The sequence below is a fragment of the Haliaeetus leucocephalus genome, unplaced genomic scaffold (genome assembly GCF_000737465.1).
Source record: "Haliaeetus leucocephalus isolate CR32 unplaced genomic scaffold, Haliaeetus_leucocephalus-4.0 Scaffold162, whole genome shotgun sequence".
Classification (NCBI taxonomy): domain Eukaryota; kingdom Metazoa; phylum Chordata; class Aves; order Accipitriformes; family Accipitridae; genus Haliaeetus; species Haliaeetus leucocephalus.
In genome coordinates this window covers 13,484,409-13,502,765 of record NW_010972598.1, presented here as the reverse complement: position 1 = coordinate 13,502,765, position 18,357 = coordinate 13,484,409, and the positions used below count along the sequence as shown (strand labels likewise).

The 18,357-nt window shown below is 36.9% G+C and overlaps 1 protein-coding gene across 1 annotated transcript in view; it reads right to left on the bottom strand.

The window, feature by feature from the left end:
* Positions 1-4,400: 4,400 nt before the first annotated feature.
* BNIP3L (BCL2/adenovirus E1B 19kDa interacting protein 3-like) overlaps positions 4,401-18,357 on the bottom strand; it is a 14,634-nt gene continuing 677 nt past the window's right edge. Inside the window, 7 exon segments of the mRNA XM_010562834.1 lie at positions 4,401-7,200; positions 8,469-8,479; positions 8,481-8,521; positions 8,524-8,618; positions 9,399-9,502; positions 11,321-11,393; positions 13,137-13,323. Coding sequence (XP_010561136.1) covers positions 7,152-7,200; positions 8,469-8,479; positions 8,481-8,521; positions 8,524-8,618; positions 9,399-9,502; positions 11,321-11,393; positions 13,137-13,323 — 560 coding nt within the window. The 3' untranslated portion in view covers positions 4,401-7,151.

Sequence of the window (18,357 nt, the reverse complement as noted above, 5' to 3'; positions counted from 1 at the left end):
AGTGCATTCTGTGTTTACACCAGATATACTTCACTGCTGCTGCTGTCTAGGAGGAGAAATAGGAAATGGGCACATAATGTTGTTCACAAGATGAAGCAACCTATTAAAATAATTGGTAGAAAGATCTCTTCTACATAGCAGACAGTGCTTTTAGAGAAGCAGCTGTAATTGTCAATTGCTTCTCCCTCTGAAAGAAAATGACAATTGGTATAGCAAGTAAGCAAGTCTGTATAGTCTTTTGGTAGTGGTATAGCCTACTCATACGAGAGGGAAAAAAACAGGCCCTCTCTGTGAGAATTCAAAAGACTGTACTCTAGGCACACAGCTTTAAACCCAGCAGCACCTAAAAAGCCTATGAATGCAAAGAGATTTTTGTCACTCATTGCAAAAATACTCAAGAACTGCTTCAACTCTAGATAACAGTCACACGCACTTTACTTCCAAGTTTGCAAAGATCAAGCTGAAAAATCCAACTCCACCTTGCTCTTATTGACTGATATGAACATTTGTTCCTACCTTATCAGTATTCACAAAAATATCTGTATTTTTAAAAAGCAGAATCCTGCAACTAGAGCTGACTAGATAACCCCAGGAAAAGGAACACTCTGTTCTTTCCCAGCGTTGGTGCAGCACAGCCACCCCAAACCCTGCCACGCTGTCCCAGGCCAGTTTCCGCAGCGCAGTCAGACCTTGGCTGTTCTGCTACGCTGCTAGGTACAGGTAGGGATTATTACGGACCTCTCTGCCAGTCTGAACCAGACTGCAGAACACCAGGCAGACGACCAGGACTTTTGTCAGTGCTGCCTGATTCACTACCCTCTCACCACCACCTAACTAGACTTCCTGAAACTTAAGTATTCGCAGCAATAGCTTCTTCATCTCATCTCCAACAACAAGCAAAACACTGGCAGAAATAGCAACTTATTTCTGCAAGTTCCCTTCTGTGTGGAATTCAGAGCTGTAAGCAATTATGTTTTATTCAGCACCACTGGAAATGAACGCTGCTCACAAAGCATCCTCCAAGCCTTCAGGAGGACTCCTCCAACAGAAAAGTCCAGAAGATGATTCCAAGTTCAGAGATGAAACCCAATTTAGCTTACTTATTAAGCCACCATCACAACCTCTTACCTAGGAACATGACAGACTACTCTCTATATAACCTAATTCCTTTGAGGTGAAAGCAAAACAGTGACTTTTGAACACACGCCCTCCTGGGCTTTACCAAATCCAGTTACACAGATCAACCACAGATTAACAGAGTGCAAGATCTGAAGGTGTGTCAGTGAGCGCATACATACCTGAAGAAAGGGCAGATCTTGTGGAACCAGGAAACACACAACAAAACAAGGCAATATTTTGTCTCAGTAACTGAAACTCTTCATGAAATAGGTGGGTACACAAAAAGACTGTGCTCGCTCATGTTATTTGACCAGAAATGAGAAGCAGCATGAAAACACAAGCAAATGAACGAAACCCAAGGAGCGCTCAACAAAGAAGACTGGGCAGATCATAGGGAAGAGGAGTGCAATGAAGCAAGACGAGAACAGAAGCATCCAAGCAGTGAACTTTACGGTGAATAATGGGATTGCAGAAGCAAGAGGTTTTCGATCAATAGTAAGCTGCAGAGGAGGCATGTTGTTCCAGCTGCCGATCTGTCAGAATGGTGCCACAAAAGCTCTTTACACTACCTGAAGGACAACCAAATTGCTTGCTCCTGTTCACAAAACAATCTGGTAGAATGACGAGTATAGCTTCCATTTGAAATGCCACACATGCACCTTTTACATTTTGTTTGGTCAAAAGCTCATGTAACGTTTTTAATGTAAATGAGGAATTTTATTTATTTATTTATTAGGAAAGGAGGGGTAAGAAGTATGTTTTGCTGAAGATTTTGCACACATTTTTCTATTGGTCACAGATAAATTACTGTCTCCCAGCACGTATTTAGATGCATGTTACATGTCAGTAATAAAAGGTTGTGAAAATTCCCAGAGAAGATCTGTCTTAAAATACAGAGATTTTCATTAAAACACTTATTTAGGAGACACAGTGTATAAGGAGTATGCACCTGAAAGTCAAAGGCTTTTTCATCTACCACATGAAGGCATTCTGGGATCCAGTGATGAAATTTAAACTTCAGTCCAAAGAAAGATGCAAGTTAAAGGCTGTAGGAGCTGAATCAAGTGGGAGGTCCAGCACAACTCCATACACTGAAATCTTTGCAAGGATATATGCATCCTTCTGTGATCTAAACTATATACTTTAACTATAACAACTGAAACAGCCGTAGGACTCGCTATTCTTCCCTTTCATTACATACACCAGAATAAGCACTTACAGTATTTTCATTCGTCTTTAGATAACAAACTGCAAGTTAAACAAACTGTACCAATGGAAAAAAAAAAAAGTCTCTCTAAACAAACTCCACAATCTTATTGGAAAAGCGTTAGGAAATAGTTTAAAATACAAAATGCTAGTTTCCATACTCTCAATTTTCTGGCAGCAGCTCAAAAAGTTAAGTCATGTTTACTTTCCTTAATGGAAAACCACCACTGGCTCTCCCCCTAATGTCAAGATTAATCATGCTTTAAGTACTGCAAGCAAAAGTTTGGCTGAGTCAGCTGTGCTTAGCCAAGCTGACATACAGTGCAGGACACAAAGAGTGATTTAATGAAACAGAAATTAATTTAGCTTTTTCTTTTTTATGTCGATGCTGTATGCAGCACGAGATTTTTCCAGGAGTATCTCAAGGTTTTAGTTTTGTTTTTAAAGTGATGACTGAACTATACAGCATAGTTCAAGAGTCCTAGCATTTTATTTGGTTTTCAAGACCCAAAACACAAAGGAGTCTTCATATATAACTAAGTACAAGGCAAAGATCCTACAAAAACTTGCACAGAATCAGGATTTCATTTTTAGATAGAACTTTTACATGTATGCACACACACACAAAAATGTATAAATAACGCTTTTATATAGAACTTTTTCATAAAACAATGAATTCAAAGTAAATTCTAATCTTTTCATATGTATACAGTCAAGTTTGAAAACAGAGTGTAAGTAGGACTCAACATCCCGTCAGCCTCAGGTGAATAGCTAACTGAGCTAAATCTCCAGGTGCATTGCAGTTAAGGTAGAAGGTAACCTTCCCAGAATGTAACATCAAACACACTTCTCGGTGCTGATTACAGAGGAAAGCAAGACACTACGCAACTCACTTGTCTAGCTACATTGCACTTAGTTGAACAGATACGCAACATCACTATGCTGCTCTAAATTAAGTGTGTAAATAAATCCCTTCTCTTCATTCTTCACTGGAACACTCACGTACTAGAACAAAAAGAAACTTGAAGACAGTCCTCAAACTCCATCGAAATACGATTTATACCACAACAATCTTAGTGCAAAGATACTGATGCCTTATGCAGTATCATCTTGGTTTTCTTTTGCAAAAGACTGCATTACAACTAAAATAGTTTTGAAGCACACAATTAAATTTTTTTCCTGTGGCACCAACTATCTAAATGTGTTTACTTCGGTTGGCTGCAGAGAAACAATCTGCTGAAAAATCCCACAACCCTGATCTCCAAAGCAGTTTCAAAGTAGTAGTAATTCAAAATTTAAAGCCCAAGTTTCATTTTAAGACCCAGACATCTAGACCTTCTGAAAGTAGGATTTCTAATTTTATGTATCTTATTCCTCAGGGAAAAAAAAATAAAAAATCCTATTTTCAAAAACTTCTGGATTTTTACATTAAAAACATGGAAAAGAATCATTAGGTAAATAAAGTGGGCAATAACAGTATCAGAACAATGATGTTTCACACTTAGAATGAACAACTCTTCACATGACACTCCTAGAAATAACCAGTGCTCTTGAACCAAGAATATGGAGGCAGATTAACATCTAGGGTTTATGTCCCTTGTTCTTTAATCTGCAAATTTAACAGAATTAGGAAACAGAAGAGAAATACAAGGAGTACAATAGGGTTGACCAATTATACAAAATCTCATCAATTCTACTTTACATTTCATATGCCACTACATTATTTTGCTTTACAAGTTTTCCTTGACAAGGTGCTGGAGAACTTGGCACAGGTATACATTGCTGACAATGGAAATGTTTTTATTAAGTGCTTCAGGAAAAGAAGCAGATGATCCCAAGTCACTAAAAAAAAAACCCCACCAAAACAACCAAAAAAAACAACCAAAAAAAACCCCCAAAACCCACCCACACAATCTTTCGAAATATTCCAGTCTATAAACAGCAGCTTCAATGTTCATATAACCCGGGACAGAATAGTTTCATAAAACATTATACAAAGCAGTCCTGTAAAAATAAAGAAACTAAAAGAAAGAAAAAGAGAAGAAAGGCGCAGCATGAAGTCATTTCAGACAACCAGTTTTGTGAGAGCTTTAATGGCACAAAATGTTTATAAGCTACAACTTATACAGGTACTGTAAACTGTATATAATGTTACAAAGTGCTAACTAATTTATGAAGAATGCATAATCACTTTGGCTCAGTTAACTCCAATATTTCAACAAATGTCAATTAAAAAATTTGAATTTCTAACAATCTTCAGCTTTCACTTTTTAAAACAGTAAGTAAATATGCATTTGCTGCAGTCAAGTTAGCCTGCTGCATTTTTAATGTGCGAGTTTATGCATTTTTCTTCTTGATCCTATTTACAAATATTCTAGGCCAGTTTTTGCTGAATGTAAGAAAAATGAAGCCTGCATTTTTTTTTTCCAAAACTGTAAACAGGTATAAAGCTTTTTAAACAACATTTATCTTAACAAAACTTCAACTATCAATAGTTGAAACCCCTTTTCAAATTATACAACAATCTGTTTCTGTTCATGGTAAAACTAGAAGTTGTAGACTGTCATCCAAAGCTTATAGTAGGGTATCAATAAATACTGCATTATATCCTAGCAAGTGTTACAGTGATCACGTATCCATTCCTCACCTATAGTTTTCACAATTTTTACTTCACGGCTCCTTCAAATATTATAAGCTGTGATGATACTCTAGCCACAAGCTTGCAATATTATTTATCAGATATTCTGAAGAAGAATTACCTTTTAATTTAGAAAGGGATAATTTTTTTTTTAAAAGTACTCCCTACTTAGTAAAAATCTATTTTTCCACTATTCCAATTTCCATACAAAACAAAGTGCTGCAATTAGAACTGGAAGTGTTTCAGCCTTTCTCCCGTTCCCTCAGTTTTTAGGACTGTAAAATGATGTACTTGATACTATCTAAAACACCCTTCACCACTTCCCCCTTCCCTCCCCCACCTTTGGGTGAAACCCAACATCCACACTTGAAACAAATATGCAGTTGTAGGCAACTCAAGTGCCACTAGTATTCACAACTAAAAGGAAAAAAGCAGATGTCTTCAAGAGAATTTTTTGTTAGATTGCCCTTTCACCCTGAAAGCATTCTCTAACAGCATTCAGAAGTAGAGAATAGAAATAAATACAGTTTAGCAGTGGATTTATACTTAACTTTTTTACTTCCTGGGAGCTAAGTTCTTTAAAACCAAATCTCAGTTGGGATTTAGCTTCTATGCATCAACTGTTTCAAGCCATCACTGCTATATCAAATAATCAGCTTTATAAAGGCTGATGCAAGCAAACAATTATAGGTAGCTGTTCTCTCCAAACTGGCTGACTGTATTTTCTTATCATTTTCTACAAGTCCGCCTACTGAAGTTTTTATTTAAATGAGATTTGTGCTAGTCTTAAAATTAGCATTGGTTCCCTAAATACTTAGTATTAAAGTCTATATCATATTTTTTTTATATATTCATATATATATAAAAAAAGAGTATTCTATCCTTCAGAGTCATGCTACATGTTCTGAAATCCAATAAAATCTATTTAAGGACATGACTGTCCCAATGCTTTGTAACAATTTGGTACTAAAGCTTCACATTTTGAAAAGAAGTGTCACTGAAGGAGGACAAGGCTTAATGTTCCCTAAGATAAAAGTTCAACAACATTAGTGAGAAGTCTATCTAACATGAGACATCACAAGTGACTTTCAGATTCCATGTATCCCCGAAGGAGATTGTACAGTAAACAATGAGAGACAGGAATATTGAAAACTCATTTGCAGAAGACATTTCAGAGCTTTACAATTTCTGAATCTTTACACACCTGCAAGATTGTCCCCCTTAAAGATAAGTCAAACGCTTTACTTTCTGAAACTGCCATATCATCATAACTGTAAATGGTTCCACAACAAACAGAATCATATCCTTTTATACAGAGTCTAACTACACCTACAGCTGTTGGGTTTTTCCTTAATTTAGAACTACTTTTAAAAGGGAAATTTCACATTTTAACTTTTTCCCTTAGGAAAACAGGTAAGGAAAAGAAAAGCTTCTTCACATGCAAACAATGCAATTTTTCTAATATTTTCTAGGCATCAGACAGGTTTTCCTACAAAGAATAAGGAGCTGACTTCATAGAAAAGACAAGATTACAACAATTACCTAAAATTAAAATATGCTGATGGTTTAGTTATCCTACTTCAAAATTTATGCAGTCTTTGCCTCCTGCAAATCAAATCGTGTTAGCCAATACAAGGGGCCAAGTAAATTCCCCCAAAAGCTGATTTAAACTGTTTTTATTGCCAGTGATTTCTTAGTTTATTTCACAACCAGCTTGTTTTTCAATAGAAAAATTCATTTTCACTCCAATCAATAATGTTCTTCCACAGAGACTGTTAATTTTATCACCATAATACAGTCAACATTTATACCATGCACAACTGCTATTTAAGTCAGGTTGCACTAAGGAGGCAACAGCATCACTGATAAAATTAAAATTTGCTGGTGGCATTTTGCATCAAGAGAAGCCCTTGCAACATATAGACAGTTGTAAACTCCGTTCAGCAACTCTGACGTGTCTTGCAGGCCAAGAGGCAGGGGAATGGGAGGAGAGGGAAAGAATGTGGATAGCGAAACACCTCAACAGAGTTCCAACACAATACTGAATTCCAGAGTTAGCAAAAACCTGGATGTGTAAGGAAAGGGTGAAGTCAGGGTCATGCTTAAAATGGTCTCAAGTCAAATGTACTAAATGAGACAGTAACACCTTCACAGGTCACGTGGATTTCCAGGTTTTGCACTCCATCTTTCAATAAGTGCTGGCTGAAGGTGTGGTCAGTCGTTTTCCAATGTAGATGCTGAAATAAAAAGTATAAGGCATATCGTATTTCACGGAAATACTCCCGGTTTTCCAAACAGTCCTCATGCACTCACGTTATTCTACTTTGTCTTTCAAGAAAGTCTGATGAGATTCTTCCAAGGACTTCACTTCTCTTCTATAAAATTACTTAAGGAGTGAGATTTTCAAACGAGCCTAGAAGGACCGACAACATCAATGTTCAATAAAAGTGGGTTTCTTCCAGTCCCAAGCTCATTTGAAAACCACAGTCCAAAAGTTTTTGTGTTATTTGTAGAGTACCCGACACAGGGACTCTTGAACAGTCAAGCAACACTCCCATATTATGATGGTAAAACAAATGCAGGACTGCCTATAAAGGGAGGGGGTGAGCTTTAGAACACTGAGCATTGAGGATCTACACAAATGCTGACGTCTAACAAATAAATCCAGGCAAGATTTAATTCGTCGCAGAAATACACGATTTTGCTATAGCACAAATATGTTACAATATATTCTCATATATTCTATCCTCCTAATGTATTTGACAGCTTACAAGAATTTAGAGAGACGCTTGAACTACTCCCCAGAAACAAATACAAAGCTAAATAAAAACATATTTTGAGTACATGACTTTGCCCTCATCAAAGAAGAACGTAAAATGGATAAACATAACATAAGGACTTAAGCAAGCTGAGAGATTATGTCGGCAATGAAAACATTGCTGAGCAGAGTCGTAGCTGATCTTACAGGACTCATCCAGTATTTCATGTATCTTTAAGTATTCAAAACTTGACTTTCAGTAATATCACAGGACTGCAGCATTAAGACATTGAAAATTACAGAGTATGTGCCATACACGCAGAACTTCAGCATCATTATTTGTACAACGTGTTTTTGTAATGGTTAGTAAAAGTTACAGCAGTTTTCCACCTATTCTTTTCTTACTTGCCCTACATTATAACCTGAAGCATTTAAGTAGAAGGTGTGGATAATCAAATGGCACATTATAATTGCAAAGGTCATTTGCAAATTCATGACAATCCATGCATTTTCAATACAAGAAACTTGGTCTATTCTAGAAATAAAACATATTAGTGGCTGCAAAGTTTTAATTGCTGCGAAGTTTTCCTGCATTTCAAAAAGCGCACCAAGTCTATCTTGAGCAAGGTGCAACAGTATTGTAGTTTTTCAAGATAAAGCTCTTTTCAGCAGCCACCTAACACACAAGTAAAGGGGAAAAGCAAAGCCAGATCCAATAGTTAAAGTGAGAATTAGGTTAATACTTACCCTAGTCCCAAAGCCAAAACATGAGATATGAACAGAGATGGAATGAAAACCTTAAGAAATTCTGCAGAGAAAATGCCACCTTTTTTCATTGCTCCACTTTTTCTCATACTTAAAGACACTGAACGTTTAGGATGTCTGAAATGAAATTCCCTGAAAGAAGAGGGGGAGGGGGGAAAAGTTCAACAAGATTTTTTTGTTTCTTTTTTTTCCCCCCCACACAAATGCACAGATCTCTGTAGGAACATTTTTTTTTTAATGTACAAAGAGCTAGAGATCAAAGCAACAGATCCCTTACACAGAGTAAGGAATCAAAGAGAATAATAGGAGGTATTGTGGAGAGACCACTTACACAGACAGTATAGAGACAAAGGGAGCAGTAGCTGAAGAGAGAGGTAGGTCCGAGAGAGGGAATTTCAGGATGTGATTTGTTAGCAAGAGCCTCATTTTTGTTCCAAACAGAGATACAGAAGTCTGCTACATTTAGACAGCATCCTCTATTTTAATAAAAATGCTTTGCATTCAAGGATCTCAACGTTTCCCCTTCCGTGGATGAACATTACATATTTTACATAGAAAGAAAAAAAGGTACAGAGAATTTAGGAGACTTGCTCAACACTATTCCATTCAATAAGCCAAAACTAAATCCCATGAATCCCAGCTCCAAGTACCCAGCTCTCCCAATAATTATGTCAAGAAACCTTGTAATCAGCTTGCTGTGGTTTTATATTACTTTCAATAAAAAGGTAATTCTGTTGCTACTAAGATTTTCATACTTCATTTTTTTGACTTTTTGTAGCCTTCCCAAAGAGAAATCTATCTCTTTCTAAGATGATCTTATCTGGAGAGCCAGACTAATTCCATGCAGTTGTGACATGATTCTTCTCTCCTTCATATAAAAGAATATTCATTAAAGAAAAGAGTTTAACTCACTTGGGAGGAATGTTTTCAGGCCTACTTGACCAGTCTGACACCCAGTCAGCACTTTTCTTCAAAACTTCCAACTCTTTCTCTCCTTCTACTGCTTCTTCTTCAGACTGAAAATACACATGGGACAAGCCTTATACACTCAATTAGCTCCTCCTTATGGTATTAAATTGAGAGCAACAACAACAGTGGCAAAATGATAAGCACCAAATGGTGGCAGCTGATAAACGAGCAAGTGTTCTCAGACTACTGATTATTTAGAAGAGATTTTATTATGCTAATAGGAGGATTGGCAGAAGTCAGTACACCACAAATTTTATTACTACATCTAGGACTTCCACATTATTGCAAGTTGTTTGTTTGTTTTTTTAAAACTAACAAAAAAAGATTATTTTAATCCTAAATGTAAGAAGCCAGCATTATGCAAAAAATATTAAACAAAGTTTTTACAAATGGCAAAAACTTTAAGTTGATGACTTTCCATTTACAGCATACAGAATGTGGCTAACGCACAGAAAGACAGCCAAATAAAAAGGTTTCAAAAACAGTATTTTGACTTTTTTAGAGGTATTGTTAGTCATTTAGAATTTGTATTACTTGCAACTAGCAGCTTCTACTGGGTGTGTCCCAGATGCAGTAGGGAAAGGCAAGCACTCGTGACAATTGTCTTGATCCGGAGATTTGACATTACGTCATTAGATGCAAATGTTACCATATAGGAAAAAAATAATTAGAAAGACTAGAGAACGCCACTGACTCTGGTACAAACTCCTTGTTCATATTAAAACATTTTCCTGAGAGACCCTTAGTAAAATAAGATAAACCACTTAAAACATTAAAGCCGGAACCATACCAAAACCAAAAGTAATCAAATATGACAGTCACAAAAGTCAGATGGCAGACCTAACCAACAACTTCATTCAGATCGTTCTGGCTCTATAGGGCAGAACCACACCAGTCCTACTGTTTGGTCAGGTCTTTGACAAAATTAAATGCAAGGTTTCATTCTTCCAGGAATGCTTTTTATTTATACTGCTGAAGACAGCAAATTCTATTAAATGATCAAACTAAGAGTTCAGCATTAGTCTCCTCTCAGTTTGTATTACGGAGATTACTCACTATCATGTGAGCCGACTATCTATAGAGCAATAAACTGAACATCCTGAAATCTTGTGCAGAAATATAAACATTTCAAAAACAAACAGGTTTGACACACAGAGTGCAAGCAGTGTTAAAACAATAATATGACTGCTACTAAACAGGGCATTTCTCAGCTTTAGAGATGTAGCCTCATTTTTCCCCTCACTCCAAAGCTGTTACTCTCTACAAGTCAAATCTCAATTAACACAGAATGTAAGCCTAAACAAAGTTTACTAACCCTGCCTTGTTGTTAAAAGTAATTGTTCTGGAATGTGTTTTAATTTAATAAAAATTTATTCTGAAAGCAAACCCTTATAAGAAAAGATAATTTAGTTAAACTGACAAAAGCTTGAGTGCACAAAAATTATTTATTATACCTATTTACAGGCAGGTGCTATATAAAGTTCCATTGAAAAAGAATGAGTAAAAACCTGCAAGAACAAAGTACAAGACAAGTAAACAGCCTTACCCAAATGACTAAGGGACACCTCCAAATTTTGAATAAATAAGGTTTATATAATTCACTTGCTTGTACTGCAGCTAACAGCCAAGTTTAGGGTCTCAAAATGGACAAAAAAGAACTTGCTAGCAAGCAGTAGTTTAATGCATTTTTTGGACATGTAAAATACATAACATTTTAGATCTTTTGACATAACAGAGAGCTTGCTCTACCTCTCAAGTACTCCCAGTACTGATCTATATAAATATATGATCTATACACAACATCCACAATTTTAAAATATATTTTTTAAAAGTTGATGTATTTTAAAGGTTAATGAAGAAAATACCTGAGAACTACTGTCTTTACTTGTGTGCATTTCCACATCAAAAGTTATCTGTCCATCTTCTTGAGGTGAAGGGCTAAAGAAAAATTGATTTCATTATGTCATTTTGTCATACTACACTCCGCCACCTAAAGAATCATTAGTGTAAATAGCATCTCAGCTGAATCATTTCCACATGCACTTCTGCACACTATTCCAATGAGGTACAGACTACACTACCCTTCAGATCACAAATATCAGTATTAGAAAGTCTTCCAAAATTCCTCATTTTTCCAATTTTTTTTTCCATTTATAATCCTACCTTTCTTAACAGGGTTGACCGTCCTTCCACCGAAACAAAGAAAGCATTGCCCAAAACTTCCAACTGCTACACAAAAGATGTAGATCACTTCCTTCTTTTAGAAAACACTGCCACTATTGTGAATTATACCTCTTTTTGTATCATTACAAGAGGAAACTTTAGGCACCAAAACACCTTTTAATGCTTGGCAACAACACACATTCTCCTCGTTAGCCTCACTTTGAATATTAAAAATTTGGTCATCTACTTGAGAAATTAATCAAACCTCAACCAAGGAAACGCTAGAGAATTTAAGTCAGGAACAATACAAAATGCTGTATGATGCACCAACGCAGGTGTGTCTCATTAAAATGCTAAGGGCATCTTTTTAACCTGACTTAAGCTTTCATGAAAAAGGTGTATTTATAGAAATACCCCAAAAGAACCCAAAACACCACATTTAAGAGCAACTTACTGTTTAGAACTTTTAGAAAAGAATGCAAAATATCAAAGTACCTCCCCTTTCTTGTACGTTACTTCAACTGTCAAAAGGGGAAAAGAATTACCAAAAAGTTAACAAGTGGAAAATTAAGTTTAAAAAAAAAAAAGAAATGTGTCTTCATTCACTTAAAACATGGGTAATGACTGAAAAAATCCTATGCTAGTAGAAGAAACTATACAACCATCATCTAGCAAACATTCCTGGTTGGACTGGAAAGTACTAAACTACTGACAACTAGTTTCTTAGCAACACAGATGTAACAAACTTTATTTTGTATAAATGTAACCATTCCACTTGAAATACTGGTATGGATCATTTTCAGTCTACTACATTTGCTAATTAAATCAGGCCTAACTAATTTTAAAGAGCTTTTATATCTGATCAACCACTTATATAAGCCACATAGTAGACATGACAGTTAGACAGCATTCACCCAGCAAAACCAAAGGAGGCACGAGCAGAAGGACAGCTAAAATTATATATAGAAACCTCTCAAGGATTTCCAAAACTGCCCCAAAACTTCATAGGAAAAAGGTATAATGAACATGTAAGAATATCATAATGCTCACATGTGCCTCAAAGGATTATATTGTTAGATAAGAAATATTTTCCCTCCACAGGAAAAAAAAGTAGAATACTGAAAGCAAGGAGTAAAAATTCCAAGAATCTTTTTTTCCTGTTAAGTCCAGTGATACATTTTATTATGCTTGACTAAATATAAAGCACGCATACATAACACTTATTAATGAGCCAGTAAAATTAGATATTTTTTATACCATATGTGATTTAAGAGAATGTGAAATTTAACTGTGGTGTTGATGTGACTTTCCTGCTCCTGGATTCGTTAGCTTTCTGTAGCAATGATGTATTTTTGAAGTCAGATATCTTATTTGATAGCCAGTTATCATGAGCCAGCAACTACTCCAAATACTGGAACATGACAAACTTAAGCCTGAGAAAAAGCTTTACCCCTCCATTAATATCTAGAGGATAAAAACTGCAATAAATTGCATGGGGGACAGCAAATATTTCTTTACCTGTCACAGTGGGAACTACCTCTTGAACTGCTCTGTCCTGATTCATGCTGGGCGTCCAGGAGAATTTTTTCCATGTCTCCATTGTGGATGGAGGATGATGAAGGGACATGTTCCAGACCTCCGTTTTTCCCATTGCCATTATCATTGCTATTTCCATTGCCGTTCATCTGTAACTCCACCCAGGAACCTGTTGGGCCAGCCAGACATCATTTCATTAAAAGCAGTGGAACTAAAAACCATCTTAAGTTTATCAATTACACACAGAAAAAAACATGAATATGGTGAATTCAGATAACATACACTGCTGCTGGGAGAAAGCTCATAAACATGTACTGGAGACAGGAGTGATGTGCTTCTTCCTCTTTCATAAACAAACACACCCCTAAAAAAGTTACATTTTGTTGCTACCTACCTCCTGAGCTAGTCAAATAAAAACATCCTCTTTCTCCTCAACTATTAATACGCCAAGTTTCTCTCTGCAGTTTGAAGTTTCAATTACCTATGTAGCACTCAATGTTGTAAGACATAACGCTATACCAGCTAGTAGAAAGAAAATTAACTCTATCCCAGCCAAAACCAGGACACTCAATTACACTTCCCTGTTCTACTTCTACATTCCTTTTTGAAACAAAACTTTTGGCCCCTAGCCCCCTACTATACAACTCCCCCTCCTGCAATTTCATGTTCTCCTTCTTCCCTCTACTTCCAAAGGCTCCGAATCAAACCCTGATTTTTAGCCACATCAGTCAGCCAGGCTGACTCCTCAGGCCTCATTCAACTTTGCCCTGGGCCTCTAACAAACATCTCCCACCCAATGCCATCTGCCACCTGTCCTATCCTACCACACCCTTAATGGGTCCTACCGCTATTCAAACCATCAGAAGCTTGAGGTAGGCGTTATGTTTCCTTACACAGGTAAAGTACCATGCTAACATACGTTTCATTGCAGTTAGATTAAAAGATTTCACTGCTAATAAGCCAAAAAAAAAGAACCGAGTAGCATGAGAAATCCAGAGGTCTCACATATAATAAGTTAGTAATTTCAATGCCATCACTTCAGCCTCTTTTTTTTTCCTTAGCCAGGTAAGCCTGTATGGCCTACAAGTTGAGATTTACTGGGTTTTCCCCTTTTTTTTGTAATTGTACCTATGGGATATCCATGTGTGCACTGAGATTCGACAAAAGAGCAAGAGTATATCATAAGGATAAAAGCATCTGCTAAAAAATTCATATATGCTGTAGTTAGGTTGAAGATTCTTGTTTTAAAATGTCTTCATTTGCATTTTATGTGCAGATTAACTAAATGCAAAACAACATTTACCAGTATGTTCGTTAGTGACATTTCAATTGGAAACAAATGGAAACAAACAGGTTTTGAAAATATTCTTAATTCATAAACATACCATTTAATGTCCTGAGGGATAAAGATAGAATTCTACTGCTTTATCTGTTCCAAATATTTAAGTACATACCCTATCGAATTGCAGTTCCAACCTTCTCATTAAGACATATAACAAGAATCACTTGTCCATACAGCCACTTTATTAGCCATGATTATGGAGGGAAAGATCTCCAATTTCTCAAAAGCATGCTGTTTTCAATTTGACATTATTTCCCATTATCAGTCAGATAATGATTTCACACATGTATATTATGTCATCACAACTCCTATGTAATTTAATTTATACCACCTGAGGTTGAGTGCTTTCAGGGTTTTTGTTTCATTGATTTTTATTTTTTTTTTTTTTAAAGTTCTGACGTCTTCACCACTGAGGTAAAAATACTCAAGAAAAGACGAGAAAGCCTAAAGATACACATACAACAGCTGAAACTACTTTTTAAACATTATTTTTACAGGTTCTAAATTTTAATACTGATTTCTTGACTTCTGAAATGCACCTTAGAGTACCTGCACTTATTTTTTATAGCAAAGTTTTGGCTCTGGGAACTGTATCAGTGACACAGGAAGGGATGTTTGTCATAACAAGTCCACCTATTTTCAACTTGATTTTGTGAAGCTGAAACAGAGTTTATCCTTAGTACCGATTATTAACTACGCCATTATACTGATGACCATAGAAGCATCATACTCTTAAAGAGACCTGGTGGTTTACAGTCTGGTGTCCCCAAGCTGTATTCACAAACAAGGAATTCAGGGTGTGCACAGAGCTCTTGTGCACAATCACACGAGGTACACCAACTCTGTACTACACACAGAACTTTTCAGATAATGAAGTGTTAACCGGGAACAAGCAGCCTTTGCTCGGACTAGTCAGTATGAGACACAGAGACCATATTATTTCAGATTTATGATGACTGCTGGTGTTTCAATTTCAAAATAAAAAGGCCACACTAAGAACTACATCAGGAGGGTAGATTTGCCTCATAGCAACACCTCCACAGCAAGAGGCCACACCTGCAGAAAAGCATGTGGCAGCTGCAGTTGGGAGACAGTTAGGCCAGAAAGCCATACATTCCACAGTAGCCATTTCGGAGCAGAGAGCATCTATTGGGAGAATTACAATGCTCAGGATCTGCAGAGACATCTATCATAAAAAAAAAAAAAAAAAAATCAGCAGGGAGTGACAAACAATGTGAAAAGAACAGAGGGCAAAGGTGCAAGGGGATGTCATCCTCTGACACCAAGCATGGGCAGAGAAAAACCCAGCGGAAAATGATCAGAACTGGTTGCTCTAGTATGCAGCTACTAAACACACCTCCACAGCACTTAAGATTATGCACAAATAAAATCTTTATTAACATTTATCCCAGACTGACAAAACTTGCCGTTTATCTAAAACGCGTTGTGGCCATACTAGGAAGAACACTCAAATTAAACTGTGAGTAAAGAGTCCCAACAAGTCGAGCAGTAGTTTACATGACAAGCAGCACGTTCTCCATCTGACCTCACTTTTAATGAGTCAAAATACATTCAAGGAAGCGTAATCTGACATCAAGCTAAAACATGCTACATACTCCCACTGGCAGTCACAACCGGTTTGGGAGAGGGAGCCCAAGAGCCCTAGTAGTTTCAAAGACTCTGATTAGAGGGACAGAAATCTCTGCTTCTTCAAAAAGATGCACAGGAATACAGTTGAGAGTAAACCGCCCACACAATAAAGGGTGCTTTTTGCCCCAAGCTTCTGTCAAAACTAAGGAAGTTACATTAATCACCCACATGAGAACTCTTAGTTTTACCATATTTCCAACTTGACAATAAAACAAGAAACATGGTAGAATGAAGAGCAGTAGAATTAAGAAATACGGCAAAATTGTCCTCCCTCACAAATCACATGACCACACAATTTGGGGTAAAAAAAAAAAAACAAAAACAACAACAACAAAAAAACCCAAAACCCAAGCCAAAACTGTTTCTATGAAGGGTATTTTTCTCCAAAATTATCTGAATTTTAGCCATGTTCTAAGGCTAACTATTTCACTATGAATTGATATACACTGACTTTAACTGCATGTTTTTCCGTAACTGGTGGACTGTTTAAACAACAGTAGCTAAATGTGTGTGGGAAGATGCACTTCATCTTGTTTATTCACCCTGTGATTTCACTTGGGTGGGTGGGGTGGACATATCAAGGACAGTATATAGATTATATACATATATACACATTATAAAATACTCCAAACCAGTAGCTCACAAGTCTGAGCCATGGTCAACTTGAATAAGCTAAGAAATATCACTTCTACAATGAAGAACACCATTAACAAAAAAAAAAAAAGCAGCTAAAAAGAGAGAGAAAAAAAAGAAAGCTGTTCAGATTCCCATAGTGGTAATTATTAAGCAGATTTTCCATGACAGAGGTAGATGGGTTCCTGCCTAAGGTGGGATTTCTTCTTTTTTGTCAATATGTAACAGAGCTTTATAATAATTAAAATATAGGAAGCATCTAGAATTCCCAGAGCAAGCAAGCTTTTTTTTTTTTTTTGGTGAACCCAACAAAGCATAGGTTCAGTTACCAGTTTTATTCCCAGGTCTTCTGACCTTCAATTCAAGTGCTAAGGGATCTTTGAATGAAAGGCCCTAAACAGGCACAAATGACATACAGAACAAAATGAATAAGTGTCTAAGCTCATTAGCCTGAAAAGGTTCACTCAAAAGCTTATATAATGGCAGAAAATGTACCTATAACACCAAAGCATTGTGGAGCGGCTGAACATCTGAAAGCAGCACTAAGCCTACATGGAGCCGATTGGCTGCATTTGTTTTGTTCACGGAGCACAGACTATCAAACATTTCCTCTCATACCTTGTGCTCACCACCTTCAGTAATCACATTGATTTTGCTAAGCCTTTACATGCTGATCCAGCAATAAGATCTACGTGGGCAGATCAAGCACAGACTTACAGTGCACTCATCGCTTGTTGCTCCTATCTTACAGCAGGTTAACGTGTCCCACAGGGTAAATTAACATACTAACAGAAAGCAAAAAGGAAATATTAAAATATAGAAGCATCGAAGATCACAATTTCTAAAGTAAGCTTCGACTTATGCACTAGGCACGTCACAACTTTAAGACAGCTTAAATTGTTATTTAAGTATGCTAACAGCCCTGAATAATTTGCTAAAATACCTATTTAACACAGGTGAACGCTCTTGTAAACTGCCATCATTATCACAAGATGTAGTGCTACCATAACACAATAGCAGTGTTATGAAATGGGCACAGTTTATTCTTCTTTAATACAATTCCCACTGAGTTACGGGGGATCAACCAACCGATATATTTCGTGGTCAGTTTAACTTCATTGTAAACCACGAAGGTAACAGTTAATCATTAATGCAATTTATTCACCTCTTCCACAGCAGTATCCTTAATAATTACAAACAAATGAAAGGATACATTGAAGCAGCTGTTTAAAAGGAGGGAAAAGCATCTGCCAAGTAAGTACGAGAGCCTACATAAAAACCACCGATGTGCCTTACTAGTGTTATCCTAGTAACAAAAGGATGCAGCAGAGCAGCTGACATAGATGCCGGATATAGAGGAAAATAGCTCACGTCAGTGGTATTGACTCAGCCCCTGAATAAACTCATTCCCACAGTCACGCTCCTCCCCCTACCCTGCTGTATCCCCATCTTAGCTGTTAATACCAGCCACACGAATAAACTCAGTTTAACCACGAAACAAACCTGCTCCTGCTCTCCTCGGCTAGCACCCGGCCACGGCGCTCGCTCGTTCCTCCGGCTGTCGCTCGCCGTGGCCGA